This window comes from Dendrobates tinctorius, unplaced genomic scaffold (assembly GCF_039654945.1).
Source record: "Dendrobates tinctorius isolate UK_male_01 unplaced genomic scaffold, ASM3965494v1 ptg000010l, whole genome shotgun sequence".
Taxonomy (NCBI): Eukaryota; Metazoa; Chordata; class Amphibia; order Anura; family Dendrobatidae; genus Dendrobates; species Dendrobates tinctorius.
The window spans coordinates 6,421,011-6,437,534 of NW_027361678.1; the positions used below are offsets into that span (position 1 = coordinate 6,421,011).

At 46.7% G+C, this 16,524-nt stretch overlaps 1 protein-coding gene across 11 annotated transcripts in view; it reads right to left on the reverse strand.

Moving 5' to 3' along the window:
- Nucleotides 1–231: 231 nt before the first annotated feature.
- Nucleotides 232–16,524, reverse strand: part of KTN1 (kinectin 1) — a 187,246-nt gene continuing 170,953 nt past the window's right edge. For 7 of the 11 annotated variants that reach the window (XM_073586010.1, XM_073586055.1, XM_073586000.1 and 4 more), the window contains 9 exons: nt 16,421–16,501; nt 15,145–15,234; nt 14,975–15,067; nt 10,435–10,518; nt 8,568–8,651; nt 7,430–7,513; nt 7,150–7,242; nt 6,934–7,057; nt 232–721 (listed from right to left, as the gene is read on the reverse strand). In XM_073586010.1, coding sequence (XP_073442111.1) covers nt 717–721; nt 6,934–7,057; nt 7,150–7,242; nt 7,430–7,513; nt 8,568–8,651; nt 10,435–10,518; nt 14,975–15,067; nt 15,145–15,234; nt 16,421–16,501 — 738 coding nt within the window. In that variant the 3' untranslated portion in view covers nt 232–716. The remainder of the gene's footprint in view (nt 722–6,933; nt 7,058–7,149; nt 7,243–7,429; nt 7,514–8,567; nt 8,652–10,434; nt 10,519–14,974; nt 15,068–15,144; nt 15,235–16,420; nt 16,502–16,524) is intronic. The other 4 variants (XM_073586046.1, XM_073586073.1, XM_073586061.1 and 1 more) reach the window with 1 other exon arrangement.

Here is a 16,524-nt window from a genome sequence, read left to right on the forward strand (position 1 = left end):
CCCAATATTCGTTCCTACAGGGGTCCATCACTAAGGATGGGTACATAAGTGTCCATACATACCAGACCAACTTAGCCATAGTGTGCCTGGTACCTGCAGACCAACTTTCTAACCTTCAAACCACACAAGGACTGGTTGTTTTATGATGCTTCATTTTTAATAAATTCCATAGCCCCTTCAGCAATTTGATTTTGACCCCCTCTTAAGACCATTAAAAGAAAAAACATTAGCAACAAAAAAAGGAGTGTTTTATTTGAGGTTGAAATCAAGATGCAGCTCTACTCCCAAAGTGGATTTTAAGTAAAACAGTGTACAACGTCTGTAATAAAAGGATATATATTTGATACATCGTCTTTATCATAGTTGAATCTTCTGAATAAATCTGTATTGAACGAAGAAAGAAAAAAAAAAGGATAAAAAGGTACGTACACGTCTTTACTGCAGCTTCAGGAATGTAAAGAGCTAAATAGTATTTTTTTTTATTCCGTTTTATTTTGCTATAAAACTAAACTGTCTGTGGAGTCTTTTTTTTTCCTTTTAATTTATTATTGTCCTGTTTTAAATCAGTAGTTTAACAAGAATTAGAAAAGATGTCGCTCTGTTCAGTGTTTCAGACAAAGTAGAAAGGGTGAAGACATAAATAAGGCTTTAATTTTGGCAAATTTTAATTACAATGCCTTCCACTACTTTCTCAATGGATAAATCCCTTGTTGGCTTCATCCTGGGAAGAAAAAAAAAAAAAACACAAACAATTTGTCAGTATTAAATCACATAAAACTTATAATATATAAAATAGATAAAAAAATAAAGCATTCATAAGCGACTTAAAAGCAGTTTTTCGACTTTCTGGCTGCGATTTATTATCCACACAAACCAGACAACTCTATGGCCACAATTTATCATCATTTCTTTTTTACTTCTGGAGTAAAATTAGTTAGAAAATATGTTTGCTTCTTACTCTTTATTTAATTTGCATTTTTTTTTTTAAGTAAATTTAACTTGGTTTGGAGCTTTTTCTTCGCATTATTGTAGCGATGTTCCTTATCCATATGTTTTAACCGATAAATCATTTGCAAATTCAAAATGTTGCAAACATTTTTGGCACAAATATGCTTCAATATCCTAGTGGAGCATAAGAACGGTCTCATGTCATTTTGCACAGTTCATGATTATCGTGTGACATTTTAAAAATAGTGTAAATTTTTACTCTAAAAAGCAGCAAAAAAAAAATGTATCTTAGATTTTGCACAAAGCTCACTAACCCTCAAGAATATGGAGTCAAAATATCAAAGACCACAAACCAAAAGTCACTTAATGAGAATTGATGAATCGGAGGATATGTCTTGTACAAATTAGCACGCTATGACTAAGGGCTGATAGCCAGAAACGCGCAAAAATGTGACACTTTTTAATCTATTTGTGGATATATCTACACATTTTATGATGGTGTGAAATAAAGAAATTGTTTTTGATTATTCAGCTGTGTGATCCGACAACCTTTTTTTTTTTTCTTTCTTTCTCTTATTAGGACGCTAAAAATAAATCAGTCTGGACTACTGGTATTCATATGGGCCCCAGGGGCCACAAAAAGCCAGCAATGCCTTTCTGTGCAGCCCCAAATCATTTGGCTACATACTGTACATGCTTGTTTGCATCTAGTAACTGCATTCTGTATTTTCCATGTAGCAGGAAAGGGAAACCATTAAAGGCGCAAGCCGCAGGACCACCTTGTCCTGATGGAGCACCAAGAAAGGGCTGCCAATTCCGACACGCGCCGGATGGAGGTGATGGCCACCAGAAAGGCTACTTTCCAAGAGAGAAGGGACGGGGAGACTTCCCTGAGAGGTTCAAAGGGAGACCGTTGAAGAGCCTCCAGAACCAGATTGAGATCCCATGGATCCTTGGGAGCACGGTACGGATGTGCGGTATGAGCCACTCCCTGAAGAAAGGTTTTGGCCTGCGGACGGGAGGCCAACGTCTTCTGAAAAAGAATGGAAAGCGCCGAAACTTGACCCTTCAAAGAGCTGAGGGCAAGGCCTGCATCTAGGCCTGCCTGGAGGAACGCCAGGATAGAAGGGAGAGAAAAAGGACATAGGCGAAACGTCATTGTCCTCGCACCAAGTGAAATAGGCCTTCCACGTACGATAATAAATTCTGGAAGACGATGGTTTTCTAGCCCGAATCATGGTGTGAATAACCCGATCTGAAAAACCTGACAGCTTCAGAACCGTGGTTTCAACAGCCACGCCGTTAAATTGAGCGGCAGAGAATTGGGGTGGCAGATTGGACCTTGAGACAGCAGATCTGCTCTGTCTGGAAGCTTCCAGGGGGCGTCCGCGAGAAGGTTGATGATGTCCGCGAACCAAGCTCTTCTGGGCCAATCCGGAGCGATGAAGATGACTGGTACCCCTTCCGCCTTGACCTTCAACAGCTTGGGGAGAAGATGAAGGGGAGGGAACAGATAGGGGAGCTTGAACTGCGACCACGGAATGGTCAGAGCATCGTCGCCCACTGCGAGAGGATCTCGGGCCCTGGATACGAACTGTGGGACCTTCCTGTTCAGGCGAGACGCAAGCAGGTCCACGTCCGGAGTCCCCCCAACGACGGCAAAGCTGATGAAAGACTTACGGATGCAAGGACCACTCTCCAGCCGCGATACCCTCACGGCTGAGAAAATCGGCAGCCCAGTTATCCACGCCGGGAATGTGCACTGCGGATATCGCTGGGACCGATACCTCTGCCCAGTGGAGAATTCTGAACACTTCCGCTAGAGCCGAGGAGCTCTGTGTCCCCCTTGGTGGTTGACATATGCCACCTCTGTGGCATTGTCTGTCTGAATACAGACTGGCAGACCCTTGAGAAGCCTTTCCCAGTGAATGAGAGACAGATAAATCGCCCGTATCTCGAGTACGTTGATCGGTAGAGTTGTCTCTTGAGACGACCACCGACCCTGAACCATCTGATTGCGAAACACAGCTCCCCAGCCGCGAAGGCTGGCATCCGTTGTCACAATCTGCCAGTGAATCGGAAGGAATGACAGTCCCGACTCCCAGGGAAATGAGAGGTGACGTAAGCCACCAATTGAGGGACTGTTTGACCCGGGACGAGAGGCGAATTGGATGATCCAGGGAGAGAACGGACCTGTTCCACCGTGACAGAATGGCTGTTGAAGCGGTCTCGTGTGAAATTGAGCAAAGGGGATCGCTTCGATCGTCGCCACCATCTTTCCCAAGACTTTCTTGGCTGACTGGAAAGATGGAAGCTTCGGGCTCTCCAGCTCTCGTCGCAGCAAGATCAACTTCTCTTCCGGGAGAAAGACCCTAGATCGACGGGTGTCGAACAATAAGCCTAGAAACACAAGGCGTTGAGTCGGAACGAGGCAGGACTTCTTGTTTACGAGCCACCCGAAACTGGACAGGGTGTTGAGAACGATGGTAAGGCTTTGGAGAGTCTAGTGAAAAGACGGAGCCTTGATTAGAATGTCGTCGAGGTACGGGAAGAGCACGAGACCTCTGATCCTCAACAGGGTCATCAACGCCGCCATGATCTTTGTAAACACTCTGGGCGCGGTGGTGAGACCGAATGGCAGAGCGACAAACTGGTAGTGGTCCTGATGAATAGCGAAGCGCAGGAATTTCTGATGCCCGGGAAAGATGGGGACATGCAGACAGGCATCCTGAATGTCTATTGAGCACATGAATTCCTGCGCCTCCATGGAAGCGATTACTGAGCGAAGGGACTCCATTCTGAAATGTCGCAAGCGGACCCTCTTGTTCAGCAGTCGAGGTCCAGAATGGGCCGAACCGAGCCGCCTTTTTCGGCATTACAAACAGGTTTGAGTAAAACCCTGTGAAACGCTCTGTTTCGGGAACAGGCACAATCACGCCGGAACTGAGAAGGGAGTCGATGGATGCAAAGAAGCCCGGAACTAAGGCGGGGTCTTTTGGAGGACAGGATTCGAAGAAGCGATCCCGGGGCCGAGAAACGAACTATGTTGTATCCTGAGGATACAACTTCCCTGACCCAAGCGTCTTCCACCGAGGCAAGCCAGACGTCTCTGAAGAAAATGAGTCGGCCGCCCAGTTGGAAAGGTGCCTCGGGACTTTGTAGATAGTCATGCTAAGGTGGACCTTCCAGTTCTGGACCTGGAGGATCTGCCCTGGGAGGAGTGAGATCGCCAGGCTGGAGTGGGTCTAAAGGAGACCTTCTTCCTATCCTGGCGTGCTTGCGGCCTTTATTGGTTGGAAAAAGGTTCTGCCGCCGCGACGCGGCAGAAAGACCGAAAGGCCCGAAACTGACGTCTTGGAGGAGGTCTACGAGGCTTGAACTGAGGGAGAAGAGAGCTTGTGCCCCCAGTGGCGTCCTTGATAATCTGGTCCAGCTGGGATCCGAAGAGACGCGCACCCTGAAAGGGCAGGTTGGTAAGGGACTTTTTTGAAGACAAATCCGCCTGCCAAGCCTTGAGCCAAATTGTACGCCGGATTGCAACCAAGTTGCTGGACGCTTGAGTTGCGCAAGAGGCGGCATTCTAAGGAGGCGGAGACCAAATATTCCCCTGCATGGGAGATCTGGTTGGCTAGCTCGGCCAGTCGCTCTGGTTGGGCTCCATCAAGAATGCCTTGGCGGAGATCCTCCGCCCAAGTAGCTATGGCCTTTGCTACCCAAGTGGAGGCAAAGGCTGGGCTGAACACCGTCGCACCCACTTCGAATGCTGACTTTGCTAAGGATTCTATGATCCTGTCGTTAGAATCATTCAAAGCTGCCACACCTGAAATCGGAAGGACTGTGCTGTTAGATAGTCTGGACACAGGAGCGTCTACAAAGGAGAAGCCGACCAGTTGTCAGTGAGCTCTTGAGAGAATGGATACAGCATGCCGAGGCGCTTCCCTCTTTGAAAGCACCTGGTCGGATTTTCCCTTTCCCTGGTGAGGAGCTTGGCAAACTCAGAATGAGGAGCGAAAACTTTGGAAGGTGTTTCTGCCCGTCTGAACGAAACCCTTCTGATCTGAGGGTTTCGCAGGGGAGTCCGATCTCGAAAGTATGGTTAATCGCTGCAATGAGGTTCTGTACCGTAACCTTCATGGCTGCGGTATGGTCCGAATCCAGCTCTAAAATCTCCTCGGATGGTGCGTCCGAGAACGCTTCGCCTGACTCAGGTGAGGAGGCATGGGAAGAAGACTGCTGGGAAGGACTATGTGGTGAGATGGAGCGAGGGGAGGATTCCGGCCGGAGATCCTGCCTGGGTCTTTTGCGGCTCATGCTGACTGGTTCAGATGGAACCTCTTGTGACCTGCTTGGTCCTGCAGAGGTGTTCAGGGGCAACTTATCAAGAACGGCCACTAGAGACTGAGACACCCTAGTGAGATCCGCCACTGATTGAGATAGGGAAGAAGCCCAGTCAGGAACGGGAGATTCGCTCTCGCGTGGAGCAATAGGGGGCTCCTGGGCGGCGGGCTGAATGGGGTTGCTGCAGTCGATGCAGAGGGGAGTGGACTGACCTGAGGGAAGTTTGCGTTTGCAAGAAGAGCATGCAAAGAACTTGACTAAGGTGAAAGTGGAAGCCGGAGGATGAGCACGATCAGGCTTAGAGTTAGACATAGTGAGGGAAAGTCACTGAAGCAGTGCCGGAAGGTTGGGGGACAGGAGGCAGAGGAGGGTGTCAGTCTGCAGTTGCAGAGCTACTCACGGTCCGGTGTCCTGTGGATGCTTCCAGCGAGCGCTGCTGCACAGCTCGTCCGTATGCAAAGGCCACAGAGGAGGCGACGGAGTCCGGCTGACAGGCTGGGGAAAATGGCGGCCGCCTGAGGGGAGCCCAGTAGGATAAAGCGCGCGCTTCCTTGAGCCGACAGGGAGGAGGGCGGGACTAACTGCAGCCAAGGATGGCACCGCCCGCTGCTGATAGGCAGACTAGAGGGCTGAGCGCCGCCTCCGGTTGAAAAGAAAACGACGCACACTGAGATAGATATGGGTCTAATGACAGACCTGTGTCCACCAGAAATTAGTGCCTGTCGGTGGGGTGTATTCTGCGGAGGAGGAGCTAACCTTTTTCTATACATAGTGTCAGCCTCCTAGTGGCAGCAGCATACACCCATGGCTTCTGTGTCCCCCAATGAAGCGATAGAGAAAATCTGAAATACCGACAACGGAGAAGGAAACCACAAATCTCCTAATAGATGGGAAATGTTGACTCCCTTAAAGGGGTTGTCCACTACTTTAAATTAACCCTCAATGTATCCCCCCCAGGGCCCGTAATGAATTTTGTAAATACCTCATGTTGCCTATACTGCCTGTGAGCGGCGCTATCGCTGACCGCTCATAGGCAGCACGTGACACCTGTCTGCAGCCGGCTCTTGCTTCCGCTGACGTCCCGTCAAGTGCTGGCAACACCGCAGCCACCGCGGGGACCCAGCGCTGAGTCACGCCTCACTTGTCGTGACGTCAGTACTGGGTCACGTGCTGCCTGTGAGCGGCCACGGATAGCGCCGCTCACAGGCAGTATAGGCAACATAAGGTATTTGCAAAATTCATTAGGGGCCCCAGGGGGATACATGGGGGGGGGGGGGGGGGGGGTAATTTAAAGTAGGGGACAAGCCCTTTAAAGTTTTATTGTGGCCCTTGGGACTGGTTCACTTCCTCCAGTGTAGTCCTGGGACAAGAAACGACTGCACATTCCCAGTCTATAGGTCCAATGTAACATTCTGAACTTTGGGAACTAGAAAGGATTCAATCTGAGCATGGATTACAGTCGACCAATGCAGTCATGCTGTACTAGGTTTCCCTCAATTCAGTTTTCCCCAAAATTCTTATTTTATAATTATTAGAAAAAATTGCTTTTAATGTTATTTTTTGTTCCTTTTTGCCCCCAGAAATAGGGCCATGGGATATGCCTTGGTACAGTAACTTTGCCCATTCCCGAGTGAGTGCCCACATTACCTATTATCTGAACGTTTTCTCGTCCCTTTGTGAGCTGCTGGTTTACGGCCTGAAGACACTGTTGTAGTTGCATCACCGTTTGACTTAAACTGGAGGAGATTTTCTCTTTCTTCTGCTGTTCATCCTTGAGAAAAACAGGTATGTAAAGCACACACGTAAAAGTATATACTATGTCTTCCCCAGGCCCGATCTGCTGCTCTTTTGACATCCACTTACCATTTCTGGAGAGATATCGCTATTCTCGATGACATTAGAGTCACTCGTGCCTTTTAGTATTTCTAGCTGAATGAAATCTAGAGATTTCTGAGCCTGGAGAAATTAAAAAGAAAATGGAAAAAAAAAAAAAAAAAACACTAAGTCAACAAAAATAAAATGCAGAAAAATCTATCTACATTGAAGCATACATAAAATAAAAAAACTTGTAAAAAGTGGGGTCTTCCCAGCCCAATATAGCACCAATACCCAGATACTTTTCACGTACAAAGATGTTGCCTACCTCGTGCAGGTCACTTGCCACTTTCTGCCTTTCGCGCTGTTCCCCTTCCAATTTCTGCAATGTTTCATTCAGGTGACTCTTCAGCTATTGATAGCGGAAGAGAAAAGAACGTTAAAATATCAGATAATGGAAAAAGGAACCAGAACCATGAGGATAAAAAGGACAAAGGTGTAGGATTCATGCCATACAGTCCAGACATGGGCCGCTCAGCAGACTAAGCAATGCTGCAAAAATAGGGACCCCCCAAATAATCAGTGCACGATAAGCCAAGGCATTTACTTCATAGTTTAAAGGGGACTACTTTCATCTTCTACATTTGTCTTATCCACAGCATATGCCATAAATATGTAGTCGATACAGCCCACACAAATGGGATCTTCAGCTATGTTGAGAACGGTGTCTGCTGCTGTCAGGGTAGAGGTGGTCGGGAGTCACGACTATGGAAATTCCAACCACTTAACCACAGACAGCAGAGCACAACAGTGCCCCATTCTCCAGATAAATGGAGGTCCCATTGGTGCAGCAGCATTGAACACCTTCCATTTACATCATCCTCCAACCATGGGCTTTACAGACGGAAGGAATAGGGGATACTGGTGGGAGATGGTGACCTGTTCCAGCCATAAGTGGGGTTAGCTTTCACCACCTATTTGGTTTCAGACCAGAATATCCTTTTAATTCCACTGTCAAAATTATCTTCTTGGTTTTGGATTTGTTTAACAAGGTCCATGTGCTAAAAGTGCCATGATCCATACTTTACCAAGAGCAATGGGTAAGGCATCGAAGAGCCAGATCACTGCGACCAAAAAACGTCAAGTTATAGCAATTTGGATTTTTTTTTTTTTCTTTTGCCTGTATGTTTCTAAAAATGACTGATGTAAACCAGGACACCGCTCCTATAACTGAGATGTAGCAGCGAGTTGATGCACTCCTGGTGCTCAGCCGAGACCGTGTAAAGCGAATCCAGCATAATGCATGCAGCGTGGAGTATAGGGCTGTTTAATAATGCAGAAAGGTAAGACCAACAGAGCCTGAAAGCTTCGGCAGAGGGAGAGCTCTGCAGTACACTCGACAGGATAGGTTAGCAGACAGGTAGGAGTGGGGGGCTCGGATACACAGAAGAGAGACTGCGTCTTACCAAGGTCAGCTCTTCATTCTGCCTTACTGCCTCTGAGTAGGAATCGTCAAGCTTTTTCTGCAACTCAGTCAACAGATCTTTCAGCTGAAACAAAGTTCAGAACCTTTAAAGCAGCCAATCGATGGTGGTGTGGGGAGGTGCGGATTTAAAGGGGTTGTCTAGGATTACAACATTATGGCTGCATCTGCAGAGTACAGGCTGAATACTGGCTAGCCTAGCATCTAACATTGTCAGACTGGTTCTAGAGGGAGATTGAAATAGCAAAACTGCCCTCAGGATTTGCTTTTTAATACACAAAGCTGCGGTTATTTGTACACATTACAGGGGTTTTCCGTTTTCAAAAACCTCGGCCCACCGGCTGTAATTTTTTTACTCTGCCAATCAATCAGCTCAGTGGCTCCGATGCGCTTGTAACGCTGAGCTTACTTATTGGCTGCAGCGCTGTCAACATGACATCAGCACCGAAGACCAAATTAAACCGACGAACACCCAGCGTTGGACCCATCACCTTCTTGCTAAATGTCAAGCAATGGCAGGAGAACAAAATATAAAATCGCTCGTAAACTTATGAAATTAGTAAAACTAAAGGAGTCCGATCTAATGTAATAATTTATCAGGCGCTTAGTTAAAAAAGGCAGCCTGAAGTCATTCGGCTCTCCACTGTCTCACTATTGTGCCAGCTGTGTGATGCTTCCCGCTTCTGAACTGGAAGATTGAGGAAAGACAGGGACTTTGCAAGATATAATCACAGGGAATATCTGTGCTGTGGTCCCCATATTGGAAGAGTCATGGTTTCCTGTGTATTATAGAACAGCAGGGAAACGAAAGAAACTGCAACACAAGTAAAGCCAGCCATATTGTTCTCAGGGTGTTCAGGCTATTTGCCAATATACATTATGCAAGGAGTATCCGATTAAACCATCGCAAGCAGCAATGTCCTCCTCCTATAACTGGGCTCCATAATATACTAGGACAATATTCTGTATACATTTATTCATTTTACTCCCTTATATAGCGTGTTTTACATACATCAGCACTGTCCCCATTGGGGATCACGCTCTAGATTCCCTACAAGTATGCTTTTGGAGTGTGGGAGGAAAATAGAGAAAATCCATACAAACATGGGTAGAACATGCAGACTGCTTGCAGATGTTGTCCTTGGTTGGATATGAACTCAGGACGCTACAAGGCTGCAGTGCTAACCATTGAGCCATTGTGTGCAGAGCTGGGGTCCAGAGTTCAGATCCCACCAAGGACAAGGAGGTTGTACGTTCTTCCCGTGTTTGCGTGGATTTCCTGAGTTTTCTCTGGTTTCATCCCACAATCCAAAGACATACTGATAGGGAATCTAAGGCTATGTGCACACGTTGCGGATTCTGCTGCGGATCAGCAGCGTTTCTGGCCCTGCGGATCTGCAGCAGTTTCTGCTGCGTTGTACAGTACCATTCTTTGCAATGGTAAAACCAAAAACGCTGTGCACATGCAGCGGATTTGCTGCCAGTTGCAATCCACAGCATGTCAATTCTTAGTGCGGATTCCGCTGCTGTTTCACACCTTCACGATTGTGAGGTGTGAAACCGCAGGGCTAAACCGCAGGTATTTTGACCTGCAGATTTTTCAAAATCCGCGCAGAAAAATCCGCAGCACTTCCAACTACGTGTGCACATAGCCTAAATTGTGAGCCCCAATGGGGACAGTGCCGATAATGTATGTAAAGCGCTGTGCTTTCTTTTGGTGAATCAATGTTCAGTCTATATAGATCAGCAAATCTACAAAACGGGCCAGACCCTGCCCGGATCTGAGCACAATGCTCCACATTGCATTCAGAATCGATACTGGACATTAGATATTGTTTTTCAATAATTACCTCTCGTACTTCAGACACATATGTTGCTCTTTCGCTTTCTGCCTTTCCCAGCTCAATTTCCAAATGTTCCTTCTCTTTTAACAACTAAAACAAAAAAAAACAAAACTTTTTTGTAGAACACGAAAAAAACAAACAAAAAAAAAAAAAAACAATTCCCCTAAAACTCCAGTTTCTTTATTCTGTAGACTGTCTTGCTATATGTATACAACTTATTTAGGCACCAAGAGGGTGGGTTGTATCCACAGAAATCACTAGGAGAGAATATGGGTATTTTATTATATTCTCTTGTAACAAATGCCTAGAAACGTACACATTCTGACTCCTGCTTTTCTGCTTATCCAGCTCCATTGAATGAATGGCTGTCTTTGCCAAAATGCAAGACATAAATAAGTAAAAATCCTAAAACAGGAAGCTAAAAAGAGGACATAAATATTCTATGAAGAGTAAGTAGTGATCAATATCATACAGCCAATACAAGGGAATTTGATCCACTTTTGTAAAATGTATCACTTAACGGAATATTCCCATCAAGTTAAGTGATGGCATTGACCAAGAGGTCATCCAGATAAGACAACTATGCCTCGAGAATGCAGTGTGGCCATGACAACTGCCATAACCTTTGTGAACACTCGGAGCCGTGGCTAGCCTGAAGGGTAGCGCTACGAACTGAAAATGTTGATCGTCGATGGTGAAGCGTAGAAACCTCTGATGAGGAGGAAAAATGGGAATATGCAGATATGCGTCCTGGATGTCTATTGAGGTCAAGTATTCTCACTGCTCCGTGGCTGATATGACTGAACGGAGAGACTCCATCCGGAAATGTCTGATCCTGATGAATTTGTTCAGAAGCTTCAGGTCCAAAACAGGCCTGCCAGACCCGTCTTTTTTGGGAACCGCAAAAAGCTTGGAATAGAATCCAAGAGCTCTTTCGTGTTCCGGCACTGGAACAATGACTCCGTTGTGCTGGAGCGATTTGATGGCTCCCAATAGAACCCTTGCATGGGTATCCACCCTGGGAAGCCGGGAAGAAAAAACGTCGGTGTCATCTGGTAAAGGTCTCGAGTCATTTGGCCGACAATCTTTGGCATCTGGATCCCATCGATCTGGGCTGCTGAGTTTGCATTCTCCCCAATGGGTTGGCTCTATATGAGACCTGCCGCTCCCTATCCTGGTTGGGGCGGCCTGAGGCGGCGGATTTGGCCGCTGTAGTCCACCCGGGGTTGCGAAAGGCCCGAAAACGTGCCTGAAAAGGGTGACGAAAAAGCGTTTTGACCTTTTGTTAAGGGAGAAACCCGCTCTTTCCTCCTGTGGAGTCGGAGATAAGTTAATCCAACTTCTCCCCAAATAGGTGGCCGCACTGATAAGGCAGGGAAGTCAAGGACTTCTTAGAAGTAGAATCGGCTCGCCATGTCCTTAACCATAGGGCTCTTCTGATAGAAATTGCATTAGCGGCAGCAAGTGCCGAGCAATTGTCCGCATCCAAAAACGCATTGATTACATAGTCTCCGGCCATCGCCATCTGACCTGCGACCTCCAAAATCTCTGCAGGTAGATCCTGCTCCTGTGCGACCATGTTTAATGTTTCTGACCATGATATCATAGCCTTGGCTACCCAAGTTGCTGCGAATGAGGGAGCGAGCGCTGACGCCTCATATACTGAGCGAACTAAGCTCTCTATAAGGCGATCCGTGGGATCCTTAATTGAGGAAACACTAGGGACGGATAGCATGGTCTTAGTGGCTAGGCCCGAACCCGGAGGATCCATCCATTTTTTACGGAGGTCCGGAGCAAACGGATACCTTGTTTCGAGTGCCTTTTGACCCGAGAAACGCATGTCTGGATGTTCTCTGTGCCGCTGCACTATGTCCTCCAACTCCGAGTGAGAGGAAAAAATTCTGTGCGGGCGCTTCACTAGCTTAAATGCCATTTCATGCCCCGTAGCCACTGCGTGACGCTGGAGTATCCAGGTCAAGGGGCTCGTCTGAGTCGCATTCTGAGGTCTGCTCGCTACCAACCACTGGTGACGGGGAGCGAGAAGCCGAACTTACGGATGCCAAGGCACTGGTTGGACAGGGCGACACGGTGTGGATTCGTTTCCCTGCCTGGAGTGAGAGGGGCCCCTGCAGGCGAGGGGCTCTTGTGAGGTGGAGGTCCCCTCTAAGGCCGGCGAGCCACTGTCCGTGCCCCCATCTGAGGCCTGAAAGGACTCAATTGCATGAACTGTGACAGTGATAGGACCCACTCTGGGGGGTTTGGCACACTGGTCGCGGTCGCAGGGGAGGACGGACACTGAGGTTCTGTTAGGCGTCAGGTTGCGGGCGCTGTACAGCGGGAATCCCGAGCCTTGTCCTCTGCGGTCTTCCCACACCAGTATTGTGGGATCGGTCGCAGGGGAGGGCTCCTGGGAGTGTTTGGAGTCGCCGGCTTTGCATAATTGCTTGCTCTGCGCCCGCGGAAACGCAGCCCGACAAGAGATGCATGCTGCTTCTTCGGACATGCTGTATCTGTCCGCTGCTGGGGATATGGGGAAGGAGGTAGCACCTCGTTTTCCCTGTGGTCTCCCGGGCAGCACTTACCCCAGTCCAATCCGTTGCCCCTGTCTCATCTTCATAGACGGTAAAAATAAAATAAAAAAATGGTCTGGGGAAAACAGCCCAGATATGTCCCACAGTGCGGGAGAGGATACGTGGAGACGATACTCAACACATGCTCGTCCGTTGATGGTTTGGGGAGATTGGACCCTTTCAATAGGGTCCATCGCCCCTGTCTCATCTTCATGGTAAAAAAAAAAAAAAAAAGAAAAAGTCTGGAGCAAGACCAGACGTGTGTGCCTCCATGGACGCTAAGCAAAAAACTGAGTACCGCCCGCAATAGGGGTGAGGGTGTATACGACGGAGGAGCAGCTAACCTCTTTTTTTCACTTAGTGTCAGCCTCCTAGCGGCAGAAGCATACACCCACAGTATCTGTGTCCCCCAATGAGGTGAAGGAGAAAGAACACGCCCCCATCATAGCTTAAAACAGGTTTCTCAGTGCGTAAGATGTAAGGATTCAGCTCGGATCTCTTGGTCTAACCGCTTGCAGGGATAGGAAGTGCCGGGAGATTAGAGTACAGATGACTCACACCTTTTAGATTAGGTCCAGGTGGGGGAAAGCGGGACACCTGTGTTTAGCTGCGTTACATTACAAACCCTTCTATCCGCTGTCCTCCTCTGTACTGCCCCTTCCCATACACAGATGACAGTCGCTGCGCAGACAGCTGTCATCTGTATGGCCAGCTTTATTCATTTAGAGCAGCAGGATATGGTCATGATTTAACAAGATTTTACATGACTTTCAAATTTAGAGAGTGCAACCCAAAATATTGGAAGGAAGGGCTGTGACTACCAGGTAGCACTGCCCTAAAAATTCTCCACTAGAGTAATCACTATTTTGGCTTTATTGTTGCTGCATGTTCTCTAAGGCTCTGTTCACATCGGGTTACATATCTACGTTTGGCTTATGGACCAAGGGCTTTCCTGGCACAAACACAGAACATAGAATAAAGAAATGTAAACGGATGTAAATATAAAGCAGACTTCTCATTTACTATAAGATATGGTATCCTTACATTCATTTCTTAATATTGCCTTATTAGAAAATGGATTAAGCGAGTCCGACATTTAAGACGCACCTGTGTACGCTAAAAGGAAATAGGGATTTAATTGCAAATCTGCTAAATGGACAACTAATACAAAGCAGGCAGCAAGCCAGGGGCATTACATCAGATCAACAAATGAAGAGACATGAAATATTAGTGAAGGCTCACATGGTTCTCATTCACTGGCTGTGATATAATCATTCTGGTAAACCACTGCTCAAAGCAAAAATCAGCCGAAAAAGCCATAGGGCTCATTCACACTGCATAATGTCTGCCGTGGGCCCATATTGTACTTCCCAATTTGTAATAAATACTGAATTAAGTTGTGATAAAATATTGGGTGCTGTAGCCTTTTTTAATTCCTTTGATCATAGGAGAAAAAAAAAAAAAAGATCAGAGACCGGAACAGGAAAATGAACAATTGGATTACATGGCATACAGTTTTCTCAGGCTGCATTCACATTTCGGAGTACGGACTGCGATTTGCAGACTGGTTGCAGGTCTCCTATCTTGTGGAGTTTGGGTCAGGAGAGAGCGGGTGGTCCAGAAATCATAGTCCGTACACATTCATGTGACTTCAGTCTTAGGGGTACTGTCCAGAAAAATCCATCTGTATGGTGCAGGATCTCGGATCTCTTCTTCTTACTCGGAGGCCCATAGACTGCTGGTGTAAGTCTGACATTCACTACAATGGCACCACGTGTACATGAGCTGCACTCTACCTACCAGGATAACACATCATCTGTAGTGTGGATCAGAATTCGGTTTCTTTTCACAACTTTATGAAAAGCAGATTAAGGTTCTTCTAGCCTTGTGCAGAGAGTGACTTTCGATCCACGCATGTTTGGACTCTTACCGGGTATTTAAGCATTTTGCATCGTTAATGAAGCCACCACACTAACCTCCTTCAGCTTATTTTCTGATTCCTCTAGCTTCACCTTCCACCGTCCTTCCTCCTCTTCCACGCTACGCTGCAACCTTTGTAAAATTCCTTCCTGTAAGCACAAACTATACACATAAGATCTGTGTGAAAGAGCAAGGACGGTTATACCCGAAAAAGAAAAATATTTACCGTCTCCGCTAGCACTGATTTGTACTTTTCACACTCCAGCTGCAACAACGTATGGATTTCCTCCCCTTCCTTCAACTTCTGCTCCAGTGTCTATTAAATAGAAATTATTTCCGGATCATTAGAAAGGATATACAGGGATTACACACACAGTTTGCCTTACTACATAGACAAAATTTCCAAAGTTAGATTAGTATTGCCCTGAAAGAGCATCAGCACAGAATAACTGTTCAAACCAAGAGCAGGCGCTCAGTGCATCCTAGGCATGAATGAACATTTCAGTGCATCCATCTTCGCCCTCCTCGCCTGTGATTAACAGCTCGGGCTTTACAGAAAGCAGAAATAGATTAAGAAACAAGTAGGTGGGAAGGTGTAGCTAAATGCTCAAGCACGCCTAGGGAGTTAATAACCAAGCGCAGCTGCTCTAAACAGTCGTTTGGTGTTGTCAAACTCCTTTTAAAAAGGTATTTCCATATAAATATATACAAGAAAAGGTAAAATGCAGAATCGGGCAGGCAGACAAATTACTTCAATGTACCACTATAGTAATGAGCAGCATTAATGGAGCATCAGCTGTTTCCACCTATTACACAAGTTGAATAATAAGGATCTGACAAACCCCCAGATCTTGTGATCTTCAGGATCCCACAGGTGGATCTCCCAGTGATTATATATTTAATTACCACTAGTGATGAGAGAACATGCTGGGATAAGGTGCTATCTGAGCATGCTCATGTGCTTACAGAGTGCCTTCGGCGTGCTCGAATAATATGTTTGAGTCCCCGTGCCTGCATGTTTCGAGGCTTTTTGACATCTGCAACACATGTAGGGATTGTTTAACAAATGGGCTTTGCCTTCAACCATTGCGGATGTGGGAACCACCGCGGGGACTCAAACATTTTTTTGAGCACACTGAAGATACTCGGTTAGCACCCGAGCATGCCAGGATAGCATCTTATCCCAGCACGTTTCCTCCTCACCAATTACCACCTATACGATGAAAGAAAGAAAATCTGCAAGAAAAAAAAAGTATCTGACTTGCAGTTCTGCTTCACCCGAAATCTGAATGTCGCTTTAATGTTTCCATTCTTTAGCAGAAAACATATGCTGTCTGCTCCTAATGTAACCCCTGTGAAGGCCAGGGCTGGACCACTCAAGAAAAAACGCCGCTAGACCACAAGCTGACTATGAGATGTCTGAATAGCACACGGCACGGAAGGGATCAGGCCATCGTCATTACCATGTAATTGAGGATTCTGGCAGACAACCCCACACTCACTTTAACAGTCTCTGTGTCTCCACTTTCATTTAAACACACTTTTGCTGCCTGCTCGAACTCCTTGATCCATTCATTATGCCGCTGAGGAAGGAAAAGAAAACATG